Genomic DNA, 24,063 nt, shown 5'->3' with positions numbered 1-24,063 from the left:
TATGAGGAAAGGGAAGAAGATTGCTCACCTGTATCAGAAGATTCCAGGTTCACAGGGGAAAGCTTCACCAAGGAGGGATCTCCAGAAAGAGATCCTTCCCAGTGGCAGTCAGCCCTTAAATGAGGTCTAAGAGAGGTGCAGCCAGGCTGCAGCCCTTCTGCTCACACAGCTGAATTGCCTTCACCTGTGCCTGCAGGGCCAACCAGGTTCTTTCCCCAGGTGCTCAATCAGTGGGTCAGGCCATGGCTCAACAGTTCTCATACAGATGGGATGAACAACCCTGGCACTAATTTTGTTCTCATATTTACATGAATGCATTAACAATCTCTTAGTCCTGATTTCTTCCAATCTTCAAGCAACAAATCAACCAAATGTTTACAGCGCTCAATTTCTTTTTGAAGAGGTACAGCAACAACAACAAACCACTATAGATCTCTCAACATCTAGCATTAACTCTCTGAAGACAACAATAACAATGTAATCTGATCTATGATCACAGAGAACTGAAGTTCTAGGTTCTTATTCTAAATGTATAATATTAAAAAAAAAACCCATACTACAAGAAAATAAGCAGAAGTTATTAGTTTTAATTCTGACCTGTATCAAGATCTCCAATCACGTAAATGCTGGCTCCAATAGGCACAGCTCCATACACAAAAGAAGAGCTAGTTGGGATGCACAGGTTCTGGTCATTTAGATAAATCCACCTGTAAGAAAATAATAACAGAGAACTGCTGTATGATTTATTTTTTTTAATCTAGCACATAAAAAAAAAATCCAGGTTCTCTTTCCAGCCACCATCCCGAGCCAAAAGCAGAGTGCACAAGTGACTTTAAGAACTGCTGGGAACATTGTCCAGGTTAAGACAGTCCTGGCTCCTCCTAGCTGGGAAGCCCACACAGTACTGCTATTTGTCAAGTTCTGATGCTTCATGCTGAAGTTACTTTATTTCAGAATTGCTTCACTCTATAACCCAATCTGAAACAAATTCTTACACACAACCGGTAATCTTATGAAGACAGCAATCATGTAAGAGCCCTTTCTGCAACAGCTGCAACAATCAATTGTCCCTACAAAGACAACTTCAAGCAACTTTATCTTAAATAAATAAATAAATAAATCAAAATCATAGTTGTAATAGTCCACAGCACAGGAAATCACATGTTGCTATAGCAAGGGCTTGTTATGAAGCAATGCCTTCCCATCTATAGTTCCTCAACTTCTTCAATTGCACATTATCAGCTACAAGAATCCCCTTGCCCAGTAAGAGGAATGCAGCGCTTGGCAGTGCTTCATTTTAAACAAGGCATAAAGATTGGAACTCAAAATTGTAAGAGATTTGGAGACAGAAACGTCCTCACCTCGGAATTTAAACAGAACTCAATCAGGTATCAGGCTCTTCTCAATCACTTCCCAGCTCCTTCTGTAATCTTACAACTCTCCCGTGTTCCCATTTAAGATATTACATCTTAACACTACAACAGCCTGACCTTCCTACCAAGCAAAATACGCTTCTCCATGCTGAAACCTTTGGTAGCCAAGTGAGTACATACTCTTTACCCACGGTGGCCTTTAAGGATGTCCCCTGTCTGGAGCTGTCAGTTCCCTCTCTATGGCTTTGAACGAAATTTCTGCCACTGCACTTGAGCAGCTGCTGTCATAGTTACTGAAGACAATACAAATTAATGATGCTTCAGGTGACCGCTCCTGCATCTTTTATTATTTAATAATTTAAAGAGAACAGGAAAGTTGGATAAGCCTTGCCAACAGTCCTTCAATTTCCAATCCCACACCTGGTTAGTTTGAGGGGAAAGTTCAGAAATATTCTCACAGCTGACCTTTGAAAATCCTGTATTGCCTTAACTCATGATTCAGAAGTAAGAAGCCTCCCTTCTGGCACCAAAGGAGATGCTGTTACACACCATTTGTCTTGGGACAGCTAATCCCTTAGTTTGGCTTTCAAAAGTTTCTCCCTCCAACTTTGTGTCTGTGCTATACAATAAATGATTGGGATTTTAGGAAAAGCATGGGAATGGGAAAAGCATGGGAATGTTGTCCTCTGCAGCTGTCGCAAAGGACAGCAACCAAACTATGATGAGAGGAAAGCAATCTTTTTCTGAACCACTGTAGCTCTGTTACACCACAAAACACCTTTCAGCAAGTTTAAGTAGCTCCCTTCCCTTGCTGCAGGAAAGGAACAGATTCAGTAGCTTCACATTTAGCACCAAGTTACCTCAAATTAGGAAGGGTGCATAAAAGGCAGAGAAATGGAGGAGGAAGACTGTAGGTTTGTTGGGGAGGAAGGGGTTGTTTTGCTTTCTAGTGGTAAACACAGGCCTATGTCAAGGGAAGGAAACACATAACACTAGATGGGTTATTTTAGCTACTCATCAAGTTCAGAAATCACACGAACTCTGGGGGCTGGCTCCACTAGAAACCCAAGGTTCCAGTTTAAAGGAAAAAGTGTGGGACCCAACCGTTTTACTACTGCTGCACTTCAGAAAAGAGAGAAGAAATTAAAGCATCTGTGGTTGCTTGTGAAAATTCACTCTCAGCCTTTCTCAACAGGTCTTTTAAAAGAACAGCCACAACTTTTCAGGAACGCTTACAGCAGTTTTCACAGTTAGAACTAGGAAGGAACAAAGACAGGAAGGGCAAGGGGTCACATTTCATCAGCACTTGACGAAGCTCCAGCTCAATGTGGGCTGTGCCTACTGCTGGAACAGTATGGAAAAAACACCATAAAAAAGGAATGTGAAAACACTCTCTGGAACGTCACTCTCACATGCTTCTCCAGGATGGGTCTCCTCAAACCCAACCCGAGAGCAGCGGAGGAGACGGCGCCTAACTAGAGACAAAAACAATTACTATCAAACTGAAATATGCTTCCACTGAAACCTTTTAAAAAGAGAAGAAATCTTTTTTTTCTTTCTGTCTTAAAGTGATACAGACAAATAAATTCATCTGAACCGCTGTAAGCTGTAAGCAGGATGGTAACTTTTATTTCCAAACGGGAAGCACGCTGAGGCACAAAACAGAGCCCATGTATTCCATACACGTCACCGTAAGCTAACACAAGCTGTGAAAGGAAGCCTGCAAATGAATGAAAACCTCTTCTGTGTTCCTCTTAACTGGCTGACTGATAGTGCTGTCAGATTTCTCATTACATCTGCATAAGCATTTCTTAGTAACGAGATTCCAAGATACTGTATGTAAGACTCTTCCTAGTACTATGTTACAAAATCAGTTGGTTTACCATTCACGTATCACTGAAAATATCTTATTTCCATGATGGCCCATCAGCACAATAAATATTTTAAGTAGTTGTTCAGTGACTGTTCAGAGCAGTTGTTAACTGACTTGTCTCAGAGCAAGCACCCCTCACCATTACTCCCCAGTACAGCAGCAAACTTCTGAATGAGGAGCTAAGGAAAACAAAAATGGTTTAGAAAACCATTCTGCACTGACAGCCCACCCATGGCTATAGCCAAGGACAGGGCACACCAACAGCTCTGGCACACGTTGCACATCTCCCACTTTCACATTTTTAAAAATCAATTCTTATCTTGAGTAGTGTTTTAAAAGAGAGGATGCATGCACACAAAGCTCAACCCCTGCCTTCAAAATCTGCATCTGCAGCCTCAAGAAAGCTGCACTCCAATTGTATTCTACTTACCTATGCTCACTCATGTAAGTCTAAAGACAAACTGACAAAATATTTATTAACTGAAACATTTCAGTTACAGAAATTTTTCAAGTACAATATAAATTACTACAGTACTCTGTTTATATTTCATGTTTATGTTAGTATTCCATCTCACTTCATTTATCTCACTACTTGTTTATGTAGCACAGTGTAGCAGGACTCAATGTTTGTTTTTTTCTAGGGTGAAGAACTCTGCATATTCCCAGTCCTTGGAGGAGTCTGTACTGTACTTAAGAACTACAATTCTCAAAGACCATGCACTGTGAATTATCTTGGACTCAGTTACCATCAGAATAAAGCTAAGCCTCAGCCTTTTTACCCAGTCCAAAGCAGATTTACACATTGATGTAATTGCATATGCTTATTCACATACACTAAACAAAACTTGTAACTCAGTTCCTCACGGGCTCTAGGGTTCCTAGGATGATGCTACATCCTCTGTTCACAGGTAATAAGAGCTATGACACATAAATGAGACGTGCCTATTGCTGCCCATAGCTGTGAACCACCAATATCTGAGAGCTGAACTCAGAGAACCAGAAGTGCTTCACACTCAGAAAGCAAACGTGATGGAGTTCTGAAATTAATTAAACCCAGAAAACTCTGTGGTTCATTAGAAAGAATGAGATAACAACATGCAACTACTGAAAAGTCATTAGGAATTTTGGCTACAGAACCCTTCTGGATACACAGCTGGAATTTACATGCTGTGCTTTTGGCTCACTGTCACTAAACAGTCTTGCAAACGTATACCACCTTTCCACACATCTTCTCTTTTATCCTAATGCTTCTAGATTTTTGTCAATCATGTCATCACAGTCAATGTGGTATTTCAGGTTTAATTAGATAGTTCCAGTATTATTTCTTCATCCTGACGAGAAAATGAATAAGCTCTTGGCAGTTCAGAGGTGCTAATTTCCCTCCTCCTGGCTCCTTGATGTTGCTGGTCTGAAGGAGACCGATTACTATTATTTGTTTTAGAAACTATTACTGCAGAAATACATGCTTTTCAATAATAAATAATCTGTAATAACTGCAAAACATTAAGATGACGAATCAGACTCTGTACGTACCACGTTAACTATGCACTAAGGAAAAGGAGGAGCTGTCCCTAAGCAGGCCCAGCTCAGGCTCCTCAAGCCCTGTCTTGCCTCTGACAGATGGCACTCACCCTGCAAAGTGTAACTGTGTCTGGATCTGGAGATAACTACCAGTCCCTGCTGGCTGCTGCTGTAACAGACCATGGTATCACAGCACCCTCTTCTGGTAACGAACATCACTTCTTGCTCCAACGATGACAAAGGGCTCTCCCAAAAGCAGAGAGCAGAGAAGTGCTTAGTGCAAAGGTAGATCTGCTGCCTACAGCCCTAACTCAAGGTCACATTAAGACGAATTTCCAAAACAAATGACATGCACTGGCAAGGCAGAAGATAAAGAGACAACCTGAGCAGCTCCCTACAAGTGCCTCCAGCTGCAGCTGGACAGTCAGACTACTGCTACCTCACCTCGTGCCAGCACACCCTTGTGGCACTCACATGACAGAAGGGGTGCAAGATCAAGAGCTGAAGTGACTGGAACTGTATTATATCTTTAGTCGAATCCTGTAACTCCCTAGGATGCCACTAAGCAAAAACAGAAATGCAGGCATTAGAAATGCTGCCTGGCAGGTACCTGTGCTGCAGACAGCAGGTGGCACCAACTCACCTGTGCTCAAACTTCACCAACCAGTGAAACAAGTTTACAGTCATTGGTAAGGAATTGTGAGCCACAGAGCACCTGAAGAATGGCATCAGTCTGGAAACATTTCCATCAAATCAACTAAAAGCAGGAGGCAGTTTGTTGGACAGCATCTATTTCCAGAATTTACCTTCTGCAAACTCTCCTGCCCTAAGGCTTATTCACTTTTAACATTTCCCCATGCCCCCAAAGGAACAGAAAACACCAGGGAGAATCAGCAGGATTCTTATCATCTGTCTGCTTCCCATAACCACCTTGAAGTGAGTTACCCCTCCAGCTTCTTCTGGTTAGAGCTCTTTTGGACATCACTTTGAACAACAAAAAGTCAATTTCATACAGAGATTAAAGTCTCTTTACATCTGCACCTTGGAATAAGATTATATAACAAATTCCCCACTGCTATACGATTTTTATATGCTTTTATACAGGTCACATCCTAAGATGTGATCTCGTAACAGATTTAGTAAACTCCACCACAGTCAATTCTCTCTGAGATATCTGACTGCAGAGTCTTATTTCAATTTGGTTGATTAAAAAGAAAACACAGAAAGAAATTTATAGTTTAATGCAAAAAGAAAACACTGGAGGTACAAAAGTTTTCCAATTACACCCAGAGCATAAGGTAACTTATCCATAAAATTCAGACTAACATAAGCAATGTTTTAAACAGTTATCACAGGCAGTTAAGTAGATTCTAAAACAAGAGACAAGAGATAACAAATGAAGTTGTCAGAAGCAGATTCAAAACAAACAAGAGGAGATCAGCCACACACAGTGGTGGAGGTAACTGTGGAGTGAACAGCACCCACAGCATCTTTTCTATGACAAGAATCTACACTGTTTCAAAAGCCAACTGTGACTGTTTTGTATGTATTCCCTAGGCTTATAGCTATAATTAGTTACCTTTTAAATTCATCATGATAAAACTCAGATTTACACGTCACCATCTCGCTGGCTTGGCTGTCATCACGACTCCTGACCCCACCAAACACATAAAGCTCAGAGGCAACTCCACAGGCCACTGCCCCAAACCTAAGAATCCAATAATGAAGAAAAAAAAAAAAATATACAAAAAACACACAATCAGAAGATATAAAAAAACATTCCATCCTTCTGAACTTTTTCAGTTTTTTACATGTATTTTTAGATATGCCATTTATTGATGAAAAATATACATATACACATTTACCACTACATTATGCATTTATCTCTAGAGAAAATGTTGAAGTTCCAACTGAACTATGATTTCTACTCTTCACTTTGCCTCAGGATAGCATTGCTTGTAATATGCTGAGCATACCTCTACGGAAACATTTTGATTGATGGGATACTTCTCTTTGCTCAGCCACATCTTGGCATTACAATCACAGGCCACCATGATCAGGAAGACAGTAAAATCCTCAGTGATTTCTAACAGCAATACAGAGGGATTTACCCCACGAATAAAGGCAATTTTCACTCATCAGAGCATCAGCACTTCAGTGTTAAAAAGGCCACACACGTTATCAAACACACACTGACACAGCACTGATGACATCATCAGTCAACTCTTCCTTTACTTAAAAACAAACAAAAATAATACTGGTGCTTCAGTGACTATTCTGGGGGGCTCTGACTGAATAGACTCCAGCAGTCTAGCCATCCCTCTCCCCTCCCAAGCTCCATCTTCACCCACCTTCTCTCTTTCAGAGGACAGATGGCCGTCCACTGTTGAGTCCTGGGGTCGTAACACTCAACAGACTCAAAGAGCTTTCCATAGGAGCCTCCACCCATTGCATAGATTTTCTTCTTCATAGCTGCATAGCAGCCAATCTCAAAAAAGATAGGAACACAAGATTACCCACAAATGCATTTTACCAAGAGCTCAAAACTAACCACACACACTTACATACACTTACATGTATTGTGCACAAATGTTTTCAGCCATGGTTCTAATATACATAAACAAGGATGTGCTCTCATTCCCATACTACTTACTAGTTACCAGTTGAAGCAAAGCCTTATGATACACAGGATGGTTGCAACTGTTTAACAGCAAGGAAGGTGGTAACATACAATGTAATTCTTACCTTTCTAACCATAGTCAAGTCTGGCTGCTTGGTCCAGGTACGGTTATAAATATCGTAGCTCTCCATAGAGATCAGTTCCCTTTCACCATCCTCGCCTCCCAGAATATACAGAATTCCATCAATCTCCACCACACCAAAATTATGCCGTGCCTAAGGAATATCAATGAGGTTAGCACTGTAAAAAATAAGTGCTAACTGTGAACAGTCAATACAGTCTTCTCTCGTGTCTCTCAGCCCAATGATACTGGTATCAATTACTACAGTGTTTTTCCTATATATATATAGGAATATATATATATATTTTATATATATATATATATACATATATATGTATATACATATATATACACATATATACATATATATATACAGGAATATATATATAGGAATATATATATATATATATATAAAATACAGTAAAGTCTGAATCTCACAAATAAGATTATTATATTCTCCAATTAAAGAATATAAAGGATATTCAAAGAAAAAAAAAAAACAGAGTAGCAAAAGCAACGCTGCAGAAATCCAATAACAGAGCTTGGCCATATTTCAGTTTGCACAGCAGTGGTCTCCAAAACAAAGCTGTTGCTTTTCAGGTCTCTACTCTCACAATGCATCACAACTACAAATGTGGATTTCCTTTGAGCTCAAGTACAGGCACTTGACAGCAAGGAATTCCTGAAGTTCAACTTCATGGCAAGCTCTTCAGTAACAGTTTGTGTTTGCCAGTTCTGCAGCCATTAACAGGCTACAGGTAGCAACAGGGTATAAGCAGAAAGCAATCCCTAGCATGACTCTGAATGCATAAGATGCAAATGATCAGAGATTCAGATAATAATTCTGCAGAAGCAGAATTTTGCCAAAGTAGAAAAAAAAAAAAATCAACTCCAACAGTTAAACAATGATCTTGCCTCATTCATCGGTGGCAAGGAACTCCAGGAATTGGTGTCTGGATCGTATTTCTCTCCAGAGCTCAGCGTTCCCTTGTTTTCATCCTGACCACCAAGCACAAATAAAAATCCTTCTGTAAAACAAAAAGCAATGTGATCTTAAAAACAGGACTTGTGTTCACTGAGCAAGGCAACAAGACTGGTGAGCTGTATCCTGCGTTTGCTGAGAGTTTCGGATCAGTCACAGGTCAAGCTCTGGACTGCAAGAAGTAAAGTTCTACCCACACTGAAGCCTACCACTGCAGATACTCTTCAACACATTCAGTGATGCAGCAACTAGAATTCACTCAAAACACAATACACTCCTGGAAAAACAGATGAGCAGATTCCAACAGATACTTTGGGGATGGTGACTGTAAGACACTCTTATGACAGGGATTTTCACAGAATAAAGTGATGTTTTGGGCAGACAAAGGGGAAGCATGAAATAAGCCCAGTGCAACGTAATCTTAAAGAAAAAACATATATAAACTGTATCTCATATTTTGATGCACTGGTAAGTTTCCATAATACTGCCTTTACAAAAACAAAGCTCCCCTTTACCTGCTGACAACACTCCATGATTGATCCTTGGAATACTCATAGGAGCAAGTTCAATCCAGAGCTGTCTATTGGGATCATAAAGAGGACACATACACCGCATCACTGACGTTGGTTTCCGGGATCTGAACACAAGGTAGGGAACAAACAAAACCAAAGCACAGTTTTACAAGTTCACCATTAACTAACTACTTGTATCTAAAGCTATGCTGTCCACAACATACATTCATAAAGTGCAGCATTTCCCTGATAAGGTAAGTTTAGTTTTCTACACACTGGAGACATAAAAAGCAGGCCCCCCTCATTCATACTGCATTTACCTGTATTATTTTTTTTAGGAGCAAATTTGAACAAAAGAATGGATAGAGATTATCAGAAACCTCTCAGCAAAGTGACTACAAACTGATGAGCAAAATGTTATTTGAATTGTAATAATGAGCTATCTTTTAGAGTGCTGCAAGTACTAAAACTGCTCTGGTACAGAAAGGGATTATTCTGTGACACACCAATTTTCACCTGGCACCTCAGGTGCACCAATAATGACTTTACTTTAGAACCACAGCTGTCGTAGATGAAGCAGTTAAAGTATATGCTCATTATCTTTCAGGTTACTATAGATGCTTTTTAAGATGATTAGAAAAGTGTTTCTCCAAAGTTCTGCGCTTGTTTTGAGTACAATCTATTGAGTAAGAAACAAAATAAAAAACACCAACAAAGCAGCCAGCACATACTGATACCAAACAAACACCACATCCTACTCCAAGTCAGAGGATTATCACACAACAACTACTCACTGCTGAACCACTCAAAAAATATCTCAGGTGTGGCTGACCAACTCCAAACCAAGTTCAAATGATAGGGTAACAAGCACACTGAGGTGCAAATACTGACTCCACGCTGCATTCTCAGACCTAGATGCTCCACCTAGATGCTTCTATTTGACCACTCGTACCAACCTGCAGTGCCACTCAATACTTACACTCTTTCTTCCCCACCGACAGTCACGATGCACTCTGAGTAGCCACGGGGCTTGAAGGAGGCCAGCATGGCCTCTCCCTGCTGAGGTGGTGTGAGTGGGATGTTGTTGCATTCTTTCACAATCTCCCGTACCAGTGGTTCGCTCATCATCTGCTCACGTAAATACGCCGCATCCAAGCCTGAGACCCACACTGCTGACATGACATCCTTCATGTGAACCTACAGAAAGAGACCAACTCAACATTCCCAACACTCCTTGGAATGACACTAAGGCATTCACACACAGATTAACAAAAACTTTAAAGAGCATTTCTGATATTTGGAAGTAGTAACAAGATCTACTGCAATGTTACTAAGAATTCTTTGAAGTCTCACTAGAAATGTGCTACTTGCTTTCTCTCTCTGAGATCAACACTATATCATTAAGTGTCAAAGGGTTTCTCTTCTTAATGCCTATTAAATAATAAAGACAGGAAATAATATATCATCAGCACAGCTTTCTTTCATGTTTTTACTACAATCACACAGTCTGCATTTCTGGCAAAATTCAACTCTATAAAAATCAGATCAGCCCTCAAAATAACATTCCTGGAAAACAAGACCTACAAGGAGCAGCTGAGAGAGCAGGGATTTAGTATTGAGAAGAGGAGGCTGAAGGGAGAACTCATTGCTCTACCTGAAAGGAGGTTGCAGCAGAGGAGTCAAGCGACAGGACATGAGGAAACTACCTGAGGTTGTGCAAAGGGAGGTTTAGATTGGATGTTAGGGGGAATTTCTTATGAAAGGAGTTGTTAGGCATTGGAGCGGGCTGCCCCAGGAGGTGGTGGCATCCCCAGCCCTGGAGGTATTTCAGGGTCACGTGGACATCAAACTGGGGGGCATGGTTGAAGTGGTAGACTTGGTAGTGTTACATGATGGCTGAACTCAATGATCACACGAGTTTTTTTCCAACCTTAATGACTCTACGATGCTACCTGAAGTTCCCACCCATTAGAATAAGCATACTGATTGAAGTCACATGCAAAAAATAAACCTTTTAGTATCCTCACCTTTCTCGATTCTGAATCGTGAGAAATCCACCTAATCACTGCTTCAAAGACGTATCTTTCATTTCCAACATTGAGCTTTTCCATCGACAGCACTTCTTTCAGTTTTTGAGGAGTCAGTTCCAAGAATTCCTCTGTGCTGCTGACATCTCGAAAATGAGTTTCCAGATACTCTGAGGCAAGGTAGTGAACATGATGCAAACAATAGTGCAGTGCAAAGTCCCGAATACCAATACAGTTCTCAGCAGCTATGCAACCTTCTAAAAACTCACAGCAGAGAGTTTTTAAGTCTGTAAGCAGCAGGAGATCAGCTGCCTGTACCACATCTTGGATAGTTTCTTCATTTAGCCTGATCTGCAAGAATTAATTTAGAAGTTATGCTACTATCACCCATTTGCTCCATGACATGTCCATATTCACTACAGTCATTCTCAGTGGCTGGGAAATGGAATATTAACAGCATTGCAAAAGTTATGAGAAATCAACATGACTACTACACATATATAAATTAATCAAGGAATGGGAAGGGATTGGATTGACAGAAGGTGTCACTGCAGGATTTTGCACCCCAGGGAACTATGAAATTGCTACTCTCATCTGAGAACCTGTAATGAATTTTTCTGCAATAAATTAATAGTCTTTAAAAAAGTGAATGTCCAGAAAAGAATCTCAAGGTATATCTGCTTCTTTGCTTTTGCCTAAAGCTTAAGCAGTTCAGCAGTAACTCTGGTTCTGAATGAACTGCACACATTGATTCCTGCTAAGGCTACTGGAATAAAGACACAACGGGCACATGGCAGGAGAACCAGACGTGAGAATGCCTGCAGTACTTCAATACATGGGGTCAGTGATGTGTCTCAGCCTCCATTGCTGTCAATCCAGTTTTCTTTTCTGGTAGTGGTCTGTTTTAAAGCAGGTTACTAAACAGTGAACAAGCACAAGTTACTAAACAAAAACAAGTACTCAAAATGGAATTTTTCAGAGTCCTCCTCCATGGTGCGACAAGAAAGAACTCCTTGCAGAACTTGCTGCCTCTATTTCATGGGCAGAGCCTATGTGAGATGTACCACTCTGCAGTTGCTTCATCATTAATCTTTAAAGTGTGCCTCCTGATGGATTTGTCTTTCAGTATAGTACTGTTAAGACCCAGATTATTTTGTCAAGCAATCCAATTTCCACCTAGTTCTTTTTAATACCATACCTGTCCACTGAAGATGTAATCTAGTATCTCTTTCATGATATCAACAGATATCCCTTCAAGTTCAATCTTGTATGTTGAGCCATCATCCTTTGGAGGATTATAATTCAACTTCGTCCTAAGAGAAGAAGGGAAGATGAACCAATAAATAAGAAGCACTCATGAGCTGGGCACAGCATTTCTTTCTAAAGAAAAATGACAGCAGGCAAGCTGCAAATTACATTTGCTGAAACAGAAATGGTAAAACCTTACAACATAATCTGAAAATTGGCAAGAAGAGACTATACGCATGCTCTCTGGTACTGCTTATCATATGTGCAGACAGAACAAGCAGGCTAGCCTTGGAAACTACTTATGGCATTGGAGAGCCAAAGCAATTTTCTCCTGGCTCACTCATCCCAAGCATCCACAAGCATCACTCAAAGCTTCAAACAGAAGGGCAATTCTGCTGACAGATGAAAAAAGAATCTGCTTTGGTAAAGGTGAAACAAACTAACCAACAGCCCCCGTTGCTTCCCCCCCCCCCAAAAAAAAACCCCACACTGGAATGAGCACAGGTGACCAAATGTACACTGGCAGCACAACAGGACCATTCTGTCTGGTTTATGATGTTATCAGATCAACGTTACGACTGGCTTTCAGCTGCACTGTGTGCTCACAGTTCCAGGAAACAGACCATGTTCTGCTCAGTCAAGCTGTAAATATTCATCTATGTCAGCAGACACATTACTGGTGAGCAGTCTCTTCAAAAATCCCAGGAAGTTTGGATGTGCTTTTGAATAGAACAGAGAACTGAAAAACACCTCACACTGTCACTGTCTTCTGTTATCCACACTCACATGAAGCAGATACGACCTAGTTAAGGGCTAGATGCTGCTTCACTTACACTCAGAATTAATCATCTCAAAACATGCAACTCACATCAAATAAAATCTGAGTTATAAATAGTTATGAATAGTTATTCTGAAGTACAAATAAAGATGGCAATTTCAGCCCTCCACCATATCTGCTGCCTTGTTTTCACATTGCTCTTCCAAGCTGTGAGCAAAACTCTGTCAGAAATAACTGCTCCAATTCATGCACATCACTGCAACAGCACTGACACTGAGCTGCTTTGCTCTGTGTTTGTGTAGCACCTTGCACAAGCAACAGAACAACAACATCATTTGGATGAGCAAATTGCTTATTTCCTAACTCCTGGAATGAGATTAGGAAAATTAAACACCTTCTGTAAATGGCCCACATGACTCCCAATCATGTTGAAAGAACAGACACTGATCTGTGAACTGCCAGCTAAAAACTTCCATAGCAAATGTAGGGCTCAAGCAATTTCGTGCAACTTGTCTCCCAACCCACCCCTTCCTGCCCATGGGAAACAGGCATTTCCCACACCTACAAGCTCCAAATGAAGGAAAGAGCATATGCACACACACCAACATCCATTCCCAATTCCAGGGTTAGGTTTCTACACACAGATTTTTCAAGTCTATCCAAATTACCTCAATTTTATGTATGTTGGTTACACTTGAGTTCAGGGTTTCTTGCTTGATAATGAAAGCTATTCCTTATTTCCTGGGACAAAATGGCATTTTTGTTCAGTAACACCAAACAGATCTACATTTGCAGTATCTGGCTTCTTCCCAGGAACAGCAGCCAGATGGGATCCATTCCACACCAAGCACCTATGTGCAGCAGCTACGGAACCACACCAAACCAGGGCAGCCAATGCAGTGTGGGTTTTAAACTGAGTGCAAGCATATAATAAACACATTACATGGCAGCACTAATGGGGAGATTAGGGAAAGGACTAGCACTGCTTATCACTAACTTTCATCTCAGCATCACCAGCCCACACCCAAGCTAAATCACCTCCTTGCACGGACTTTACACTGACACCTCCTAGTAACAAGGAAGCACTGCCCACAGCTTTGGGGTCTTATCAGGCTCTGTGTTCTATTTCCTGTGTACTCCTTCAGGGTACAACAGTTGTTAACCTGAAAAGTAACAAACCAATTGCAGATGCCCAAAACAAACAGAGCAGAGAAAATAAACTTGAGAGCACATGGAGAAGTCTGCACAGTTACAGACTCTTGTGTGCAGACAAACACTCACAGTATGCAACTGCGGCCCACTCAGCTTCAGACGACGCTTTGCTGTTTCTCAGATGATAGGAGCAGTTATCCATCTGTCTCAGAGCCTTAATTTGCTAGCTAATGAACTATGAGGCTCTCCGTTTTGGCACAAAGGTATCTGAGCCATGACACAAGAACCACTCCCAAACAGCAGCTGGATGGGATAGCGGGGCTTAGGGCTGGAAAAGGCTAAGATAGAAAACTGAGTGTAGCAGTTCAGAGAAATCTGGGAGAGGAGAAATTAACAGGGTATGTAAGAGGAAGGAACGGGGACATGCCTCCTCTTGCACCACCTGCATCCACTCCTCATCAGCAAAAAGAGAGCTCAGGTATCCTGGTCACAGCACATCCAGCTCTCAGAACTGGGAAGTTTCCAAACACGTTTGTTCCCAGCTCAGGTAGAGAGCAGACAGCAGCACGAGCAACACATAACCCCGGTTTTCTCCATTAAACTTCAATCTAGAAGAAAGCTTCCAAACCACGCTTGAACAAAGGTTTCCAGTCTGTGAATATGCCAGGAAGGATGTTTGCTTTCCCTGCCAGCATGCTCTTTTCCACAGTGATTCATTCTTCCTATGATCTGCATGGATGAAATCTGGAATCCAACAACGAACAGCGACGCACTACGGCTGCTTCTGATGCTTCTGCATGTGAGAGCTTCCTACTAAGGACAACGTTTCTGATGACTTTAAAAGCACTCTAATTTGCCAAACCATTGCATAAATAGCTGCCTCGGTCTTCCTCATCTCAGATGAAAGACCAGACCATCCAGATTTGGAAGGAAATAAAACCTCACGGCACAGAGCACAGCCCAGATGCACACAGAGCTAGGGGAAAACAAAGCAATGGAATTTCTTAACCTTATTTTCTCACCTAATTCAGTTTTGAACAGTTTGACTCCATGCATGCAAACAAGCACTACTGTGCTGTGCTTGATGTTGTGTGGCTGTCACAGACAAATTTAGAATCTGCTCTTCCACGTCACTTAAGGAGCACAGTCCTAATGAGTCATCTCAGATGTCACCGCATAATGCACAGCAAGGAAAAACACCCCAACATCTCTTCTTGAGAAGTGAGCAATAGCACCAGCAAGGTAAATGAGAGCAATGCAGCCTCCAAAGAGAACGCTTCAGGTTGCAGTTACTTGAGTAGATTTAAAATATCTGTAGTGAAGAACAATCAGAAACTGGGAAACAAAGCTAGTTGCTTTGGTTTTGGTGCTCTGCAGAGGTTAAAACACAACAAAACTTTTGCCTACTTGGACATCACCACACTGCTAACAGTGCAGCTCTGCAGAGCTGCTTACACAGCTGTGAGAAGTGAACCCAGGAGGGAAGAGGGAAATGCTCTTCTTTTTGAAAGAAGCTGCCTTTCCAGATTACTGATTTAGTGATTAACTCCAGATTAGCCACAAGGGCCAGCCTACGCCACACAGGCTCTGCCAATGGACACTACTCTATCTCAGCACTAAGGAAAGAAGGCTATCCTTCCAAATCAAGGCACAATAAAATCCATTTGTGCTGACACATCCCTTATCTGCACTAGTGCTGTGACCTTCACAGGAAGGCATTTTCAAATGGAGCTGTATCTCTAACAAAAATTTCTGGCAAAGCTGCACCCCAGGCCAGAAGGAGATGGCCATGGGATGCCAGAGAGCACCAAAAATGCCAAGTTAAGTGCATCATTGCTCCTCATCAGTAGAGAAAAAAAAACTTTCAAATTCTGGTTTCAGTGCAAACATAACATCAGCAAAAAATCATTTTATCTCTTCCTTACCCTGGCTGAGTCTTCACACTACAAGCTTACTGGGTTAAATCTAACCCCTGCTTAACTTCACTGTTACACTGGCCAATTCTTTCTCACATCTGCCCTTCTATCATAGAATGGCCTGGGTTGAAAAGGACCTCAAAGACCATCTGGTTTCAACCCCCCTGCTATGTGCAGGGTCGCCAATCACCAGACCAGGCCGCCCAGAGCCTGGCCTCGAATGCCTCCAGGCATGGGGTATCCACAACCTCCCTGGGCAACCTGTTCCAGTGCGTCACCACCCTCTGCGTGAAATGTTCTATCTGCAACACTTTCCTTCCAGCCAGGCTGATCTTTCTGCATGCAAAGAACTTTAATAATTACACCGTTAAATAGGTCACACACAACAACATGATGCAGCAGTTCACTCCACCCACTGCCCTCCTCCAACACTGCACTTTACAATCAAATGAGAGGCTCTCCTGGAGGTTGCACCCTGGCCTTCAGCAGTGCACATAAAAGACTGACTGTCTTCACCACACCCTGAAAAGGGTGCCAGCTCTCAGTGCGTTTTGGCTGTGCCTTCACTAGGTCTTTCTTTTTAAAATCATCTGTAACTGCAACTTCTGGTCTCAAGGCAAAATATTCCACCCAACAGCTCAGCATAGAGATCCGCACAAGTTGCTTCCTTTGGTTTAAAGGGGAGCAAAGAGGAATAACCTCAACTTTCCAACAAAGAGAAAAATTCAGGCAAAAACTTAACTTACGGTCGGACTAGGAGATGTTGGAGGTCTTTCCCAACCTTGGTGATTCTATGATTAAGGCTTTTTTCCCCTCCCTCTATAAGAGAAAAGTGAAACAAAACAAGAAGCGACTCCTTCAACAGCAGCACAGGGTGTGTTCACAGCTGGTGGGCTTCCCCCAGTGAACTGCCTGTTTACCCCAAACATCTGACTATGCTGAGCTCGCCCAGAGCCAGGCTGCAATCTCAGTTGGCAGCCTCCCCTCAGCCAGCACGTCCTGCACAAACACAAGGTTAGCACTAAGCAGACAGAACACACACCTGACTAGAACAGCCTCCAAGCAGGGACTCCTGGCTTTAGGGCTCACCCCGGAGCCACGTAGAGCCAGGCCTCACCGGGTCGTGTAGCTGAAGGGAACAGGCCTGGCTGCCACCTCCTCAAAGGAAAAATGACTATCACATACCTTCCTGCAAAAGAAATACCTCTGAAATGTGGTATTTCTGTACCAATTGTTTCAGATAGGTCATTTGTTCCTTTTAAAAGGTGGGAAGAAATATTGAACTGCAGTTCCTCAGCAGGCAGCAGGCTAGTTCCATGCAGCTCCATCAAGGCTGTTCCTCAGCAACTTCAGTGTCACATCCACACCATTTCGGCGCTCCAGAGCATGTTCACATCCACCCACTGAACAGATGACTCATGAGACTTCCATTCAGCATCAGCTGAACACTAGAGCTGAGTTTCTACCAAACAGGAAGCAGCCTGGAGCCAGGTCTTCCTTGGAAGAGCAAGGAAGGCATTTCTACAGCTTTAAACCAAGAACTGAATTGTACCTTAATTGAAAAGTCTTCTTTTAAATTAAGTCTGTGTTTAAACGTGTTAATTTTTTTTTAAATAAGTAGGAGTGAGAACAGTACCATACTCACACCACTAAACTTCCAATAAAGTCTTTATGAACTGTAACACCATCTAATACATCTCTAATAAACTAGACACACCGCGACTTACTGCAAACTTACTGGAAAAACACCAAAGAGCCTGCTGAGAAAACCTGATTTTTTTCAGGTGGGTTTTTTAACCCTCTTACTCTTGCGGAGCTCTGGAGAACACCAGAAGCTGGAAAACCACAGTCTGCAAGGCTGCGATGAAAAGCAAAAACAGCCAAGAGGAAAAAGGAAAGTGAAGTATAAACTTCGCCAGCACAAGGAGCCAAGAGTCTGCAAGTCAAAGGGCTACATTCATAACGAATAGCAAGAGTCGCAGTCGGCAGCTTACAGTTGTTCAGGAGATGTAAAAGCAACATGCCTAAGGACATATGCCACCAACTACATGGTATTACAAAGCTATTTCCTTGATAGGCAGCTGGTAGTTTCAGAGCTGTCCACAGCAGCAATTTTGTTTGTTGGCTTGGAACTGTTGGGAGATGAACAGGGGAGACTTCAGCATGGAAACACAAGTGGCATTGTGCTCAGCAGCAGATCGAGAGGGGAAGATTTGTACACACGTGACATAAAAGGTCTACACAGAGCAAAGAAAAACTCTGTGAGATCATTAGTTACTTCCCATTTCATTATCTGTCAGCCCACATGAGGAAGAAGTTCCTTCTCTGTTTGTAACTGAGATCAGTGCAAACAACACAATGAACGAAGCGTTCAAACTCAGTCTAGATTTTCCCTGGGGCGCAGCAGCACCATCAGAACAGCCCTGTTCCACACAGAGTACAATTTAAAGAAGAAAGGTTAATACAAAAAGCCCTGTTAACAACAAAACTTTGGGCAAACAACAATTAACAGAGGTGGACACACAACCTGCAGAGTGGAACTGACCCAGACATCCTGAACTGCTGCATTCTGCTCCCCTCCCTCAAACCAAGCATGTGCTTGAATTGCACCTCTTCAATACAGAGACCACAAAGGGTCATCTCAAGATCTCCTCTGTAAACAAGATGGTCTGATTTCATGCTCCCCCTTTGCCTGACGTGGAGCAACAACCGGCTGCATTGCCTGCCTGTACCTTGCTGGGCAGGAACCTTACTGCTTCCTCCCTCCAGGCTGTGTTTAGGGGCTTGTTGGAGCAGGAATGTAATTAGTAACTCCCCACTCAAGCCCGGCATAGCCCTTTTTAAACCATAAGCACTTAATATACCTATACTGCTGCTGCCCCTCAACTCCTTACCCAAACACAATCCACGTTTAGACACTTCTGGGCTGTGCCAGATAAAGAATTTCTGGATGAGCCACAATTTTGATTCACTGCTCCTCAGAGCTGCAGAGACTCTACAACTGAGGTATCACTAAAGCATCACCAGTAACACTGTAGTATCATTTGGAAAGAAGTCTTGCATAATTTGCAAAACAGCCTTAAAAGTCTGGGAGGAAAACCTGTCACAGTCTGTTCCTTCCTTACTGCAAGAGTTCACACTGTCAGGGCAGCCTCTGAAATCCCCGGGAGACCGACAGAAACAAATCTCTCCTAAGAAAGCTTTGCTACGGCACGGCTTGAAACTCCTGCTTGTAGAAGCACTTACTACAACAGCATTCTGCAGCAGGGAGCAGACAAACGGGGAGGGATGGGCAGACATATGCCTTCAACCTGCAAGAAGCAGAGAGCAATTCAGCTAAAGCACAGCTTAAGAAAACAGAGCCCTCATCACCAAAGTAGCACCCAGCTTCAGCTGTTAGTTGTCTCAGTCCTGAACAGTGCTAAAACACTACAGAGTCCCCATAAATGCCAGTTAAAACCAAACAAGGATCAGGAAATAAGCAGCGGGAGCAAGTGGCACTGGAACCCACTTTGTGCTGCTCTCCAAAGGAAAAAGTCTTACTGGCTGCCTCCTGGTAACTCCAATGGACCAGTGGTGGCACTGAGAGGAAAGGAGCCAGGTGACAGAGGACACAGCACAGATCCACTGCGGTCTGTGGAGGTTTGGGAGTTGCAGAAGGGTCTCACAAGGTGGGCTTGTGAGCATGTTTTAGGCATGCCAGAAGGCTGAACAGCACAGCTCAGAAGGTGCAAATGCTGTCGTGTTATTTCCAATCAAAACAGATCTACAGGTAAAGTACCAGACCTTCACCTTTCATTTTTATTTTGGCTATATTACGCTTGTCTGGCAAAAGACACAAGTATGGTTACTGGTCTGTTATTGAGTCAGAAAAATGTTGAGGAACAGCACAGAGTACATACACCCATCTACAATCTGTTCACACAGATGTGTGAAAACCAAAGACGAGACACACTGAGATAACAAAAAATTCCTGATTTGTTAAATACAGCACTTAATTGAGATAGCAGAACAATCACCACGTAACAGTGAGAAGTTCATTCACAAACTTGAGTTCCTACACCCCCCTTGCTCTCGGTGTGCCCTGACACACGGGGAGCAGACAGAGCTGCCAGGCGCCCAGAGCTGCAAGTTTCAGCCGGCCTCAAACTGCTCAGACAGCGACAGACCTGCTCAGATGAGAAACCTGCTGCTGAGGATACCAGGAATACTTAACCAAACCTATCCTATAAAAGGGTTCTGGATGAATGCTACAACTTATACCATGCTAGTGTAAGCAGTTTATTCTGTCAAAAGCACTCTTATGCTGGAGTAATTTACTGTGGGTTCCCAAATCAAACCAATTGAGCCAAAGGAAACCATCTTGGGAAAAACGTGTTACAGCTATTGTCAGGACAAAAGCACAGAAGAAAAAAGCAGTAGTGCAGAGCTGTGGCTGATTTGTTACAGCAGAGAAAGCCAAGAGCTAACCTGGCTCAAACCAAACCTCTCTGGGGAGCAGAGCAGTGCCCATGAGCCAAACCATGCTTTGCCCTATGGCGGACTCCTCATTAGGACCACTCCTTTTCTCAGGCTCAGAAACATACCACGAGATGTTAGAAATATGCAGGAAGACTTCTGGTTTGTTTGTTTGCTTTTTAAACGTCAAGATTCGCTCTGGGGCAGGCTAAGGGATGAAATAAAGCTGCACAAATACGTCCATCCTGTAGGAATTCACACAGCCACCCAAGGCCCTGCTGCCCATAAGAGGACTATGAGCAGCCTGGTATTGAGCAGCTGCGGCAAGACCTCAAGCTACCACACAAACACAGTCTTACTGGCCCAAGGGCTGACAGCTCACCCTTGAAGCTGGTGCTTTTTCCTGCCCCTGCAGAAGCCAGCAAATGAACAAAGGCAGATAGGGTCCACAGCATCAGCAGAACTGCCGTGTGTCTCTGCTTTGTCTTCATGTCTTTCTGCCTCTTCCCAGCTGCCATTTCTGAGCTGCATGGATACTCAAGCTGCCAAGTAACAACAGGGAAAACCACATCACTGCAATTTATAAATGTCCTACTCATAACCACTCAGCCAAATAACTTCCATGCAAAACTCAAAAACAGGTAACGCTCCTCTCTCTGTGGCTACACAAATCCTTCAGCACACAGTACTGTGCTCACACCCAACCACCCCCTCAGAACATCCATGCCTACTTATTTTCCTGCTCACACCCTAAATTCAGCATTCATGCAAACCATACGAAGTTTCTGAACTTGTCCACAGCCACAGTATATAATGACAGAGCCAGGAAAGGCAATGCCAGCTAATACTTCCACTGCTACGTTCCACATATCCACTCATTTTTCTTCCAAATGTTCTTCTGAAATTAGTTATTGGATTTTTGGAGCTACATATTGGAATAAATGTAACTCAAATCAATTGGCAGTTGGACTTTCAGACTCTGGTAACATAGCATGCTTTGGAATAAGCTAGCTTTAAAATAACATGACACTGAATTCCTGCGTCTCCTGGTAACTCTTTATATAGAAACATAAATCAATCATTCTGAAAACACTCAGAATAAATAGGACTTGCAGAAGTTTGGGTACAGCTAGAGCTGCATTTTATCACCAAAGCCACTGAGATGTTCATTTCAGCTGGAACCACAGTTCTCCAGTACTGGTGCCCTACCTGACCCATTCCACCCAAAATAAAGGACAGCTGGAGTAAGAAAGGGATCCTACAGTGATGAGAAGAGACAAGCATCACAGGTAAAAATGTGGTTTTGCAAAGGCAGGTAAGGCAAACATGTTTCTTAATGTGCTGCAGAATTGGGTACATGTATTGTCACATCTTGTAAGCCCAAGGAGAAAAGATGAGTAAGCTCAAAAAAAAAAAAACAACAACCAAAAGAAACAAAGGGACCAACACTACATCATATTTATGTACTAATGCAGGTAACCTACTTTCCACATAGCTAATGAGTTCCTTCTTGGATATGAGCCTGAGCAATCCCGAGTTACAAAAATACCCACAACTCCAAGGAGTGCAGGTTTTGTTGGAGCCAGTGCAGCTCTGTCTAACTCCAGGACACCTAACTTGTGTTTCCCAGCAGGTTTTTCAGAGATCAAGAACAAAATGCAATACATTGAAATGAACATCTGTGAAAAGGTGCCCTTCTATAGAGTAGTTTATAGTATCCTTGAACTACAGAGGTTGTGCAACCAAAAGTCACACATTCTGTGTATGCCTATACTGCTGCTGCAACAGAATGACAGCATCTCCCACTTACAGCAAGCCTTCCAGTCTTGATTTTGGATCTGGCATTGGGTCATCTACAAAATGACAAACAACAACCAAAAAAGGATTCAGGCATTTGAAGAACATTTCATTGACTGCTCACCCTTACTTCATGCCTTCGGCTTGCCTTTCAAAGCAGCTTTCCACAGCTGACTCTGAGTACTGAAGCACCTCAGTGTCCGTTCTGAGGGTTCTTTTTCCTGCTCTTCCATCTCGGTGAGTTTTATAGCACCCTACTCCCGGCCTCAGCCATGCTTGCTCATGGCTACGGGCAGGGAGAAGTGCTCCTTTGGACCAACATCCATTTAGAAGTTAATCACCAACTTCACACTCCGTTTGTTTTTACTTTGTTTTCACGCTTGAAAACGTTGAGGGTGTACCACAAAACACCGCGCCGCCCCAAAAGCGTACAGAAAGAGCCGCGGAGCGCTCCGCGATGTGGCAGCAGCAAGCAGGCAGCGCCCGGCCCGCGCTCTGCGCCAACCCAGCGTGCAGGCGGGCGGGCGGGCAGGCACGACGTTCCGCACCCAGCGTCCCAACAGGCCCGGCCGCAGCAGCCCGGAGCCGCGCTGGCCGGCGCTGCCCAAGCCCCGATGCGCAGCGGCCGGCAGGCAGAGCGGCGGCCCGCAGTCCGCGCTCCCCGTTACATAACCGCCCCGGGACGGCCCGGCACCGCCGCACCTGATGTAGGGACTGGCGGCCGCCAGGATGTTCTTCTGCACCGGGATCTCCTCGCCTTCCAGCACCAGGTGCGCGTCGCAGAAGCGGCTCTCCTCTCGGAAGGAGCTGAGGGCCCGCAGCAGCCGCGCCGGGTGCTGGGGATCCGACACGGCGCTCGGTCCCGACATGCTGCCCGGCCGGGCCCCGCCGCCCGCAAACACCTCGCGCTGTGCCGAGCCGCGCCGCGCCGGCCGCCTCAATCGGTGCCTCGCACCATGGCTGACGTCATCAACCCGCGCCGCCCATCTGGGCGGGAGCGGCGGCGGCGGAGCGACGCGCCCCTGCCCCGGCAGCGCCCCCGCACGGAGCGGAGCGGCGATGCAGGAGGGCTGGCGGCGCTGTTAGAACGTGAGGAGGTCACTTCTGGCTTGGGTGTAATTATCCGGAATGTCAGATGTCTCTGCTTCGAACCAGACCGGCAGGATGCAGGAGGGCTTCACGCACGTCTCCGCAGCACTGAGCAAGGAGAGCTCTCGGGCTGCTGGTGGAAGGTGTATTTTGCTCATTGTTGGGTAATTGCACACCCGAGGGAGCAGTGGTTTGAATTATTGCAAAAGCTGTCATTGAGTGGCCTGGTTATTTGAAAAGACAAACACGGGTTTGTTTCTGTGCCTCCTGCATGGGCTGTAAGGGTGGAAAACACAGCTGTGTTACTGGTTTTAGCTCTTCCTCCTGCTGTGTATGTGGGGCACTGGGACAAGGCGTAACAGATAATACCCACTTCCAGAGAACAAATTAATGGTTATATTTTGTTATTCATTTCATTTCATGAAACTCACTAATAAAAAACAACAATGCACCAAACCTGTGCCTCCTAGAGGGCTGCTTGCAGCATCTTTGAAGTGACGAGTTGTGTCCATCCTGCTCTGCTCAGCTTTCGCTCAGCTGTTCTTTCCCTTTGAGGGAGCAATCTCTCTTTACTATTTTTATTTGCAGCCACTGAG

The 24,063-nt window shown here is 43.6% G+C and overlaps 1 protein-coding gene across 2 annotated transcripts in view; it reads right to left on the bottom strand.

The window, feature by feature from the left end:
• Positions 1-23,247, bottom strand: part of GAN (gigaxonin) — a 36,588-nt gene extending 13,341 nt beyond the window's left edge. Inside the window, exons 1-10 of one of the 2 annotated variants that reach the window (XM_042821281.1) lie at positions 23,081-23,247; positions 12,228-12,342; positions 11,030-11,380; positions 9,982-10,199; positions 9,006-9,127; positions 8,424-8,536; positions 7,513-7,662; positions 7,119-7,255; positions 6,347-6,475; positions 598-707 (exon numbers count right to left, since the gene is read on the bottom strand). In XM_042821281.1, the coding sequence (XP_042677215.1) occupies positions 598-707; positions 6,347-6,475; positions 7,119-7,255; positions 7,513-7,662; positions 8,424-8,536; positions 9,006-9,127; positions 9,982-10,199; positions 11,030-11,380; positions 12,228-12,342; positions 23,081-23,247 (1,612 nt within the window). Of the gene's footprint in view, positions 1-597; positions 708-6,346; positions 6,476-7,118; positions 7,256-7,512; positions 7,663-8,423; positions 8,537-9,005; positions 9,128-9,981; positions 10,200-11,029; positions 11,381-12,227; positions 12,343-13,723; positions 13,758-23,080 lie in introns of those variants that run through there. The other variant, XM_042821282.1, reaches the window with a different exon arrangement.
• Positions 23,248-24,063: the final 816 nt, after the last annotated feature.

Source organism: Centrocercus urophasianus, unplaced genomic scaffold, assembly GCF_019232065.1.
Source record: "Centrocercus urophasianus isolate 14NV4802_14NV808 unplaced genomic scaffold, USGS_Curo_1.0 seq_2, whole genome shotgun sequence".
NCBI classification, from domain to species: domain Eukaryota; kingdom Metazoa; phylum Chordata; class Aves; order Galliformes; family Phasianidae; genus Centrocercus; species Centrocercus urophasianus.
Note: the sequence above shows the minus strand (reverse complement) of the source record. Positions and strands in the feature narration are given on the sequence as shown.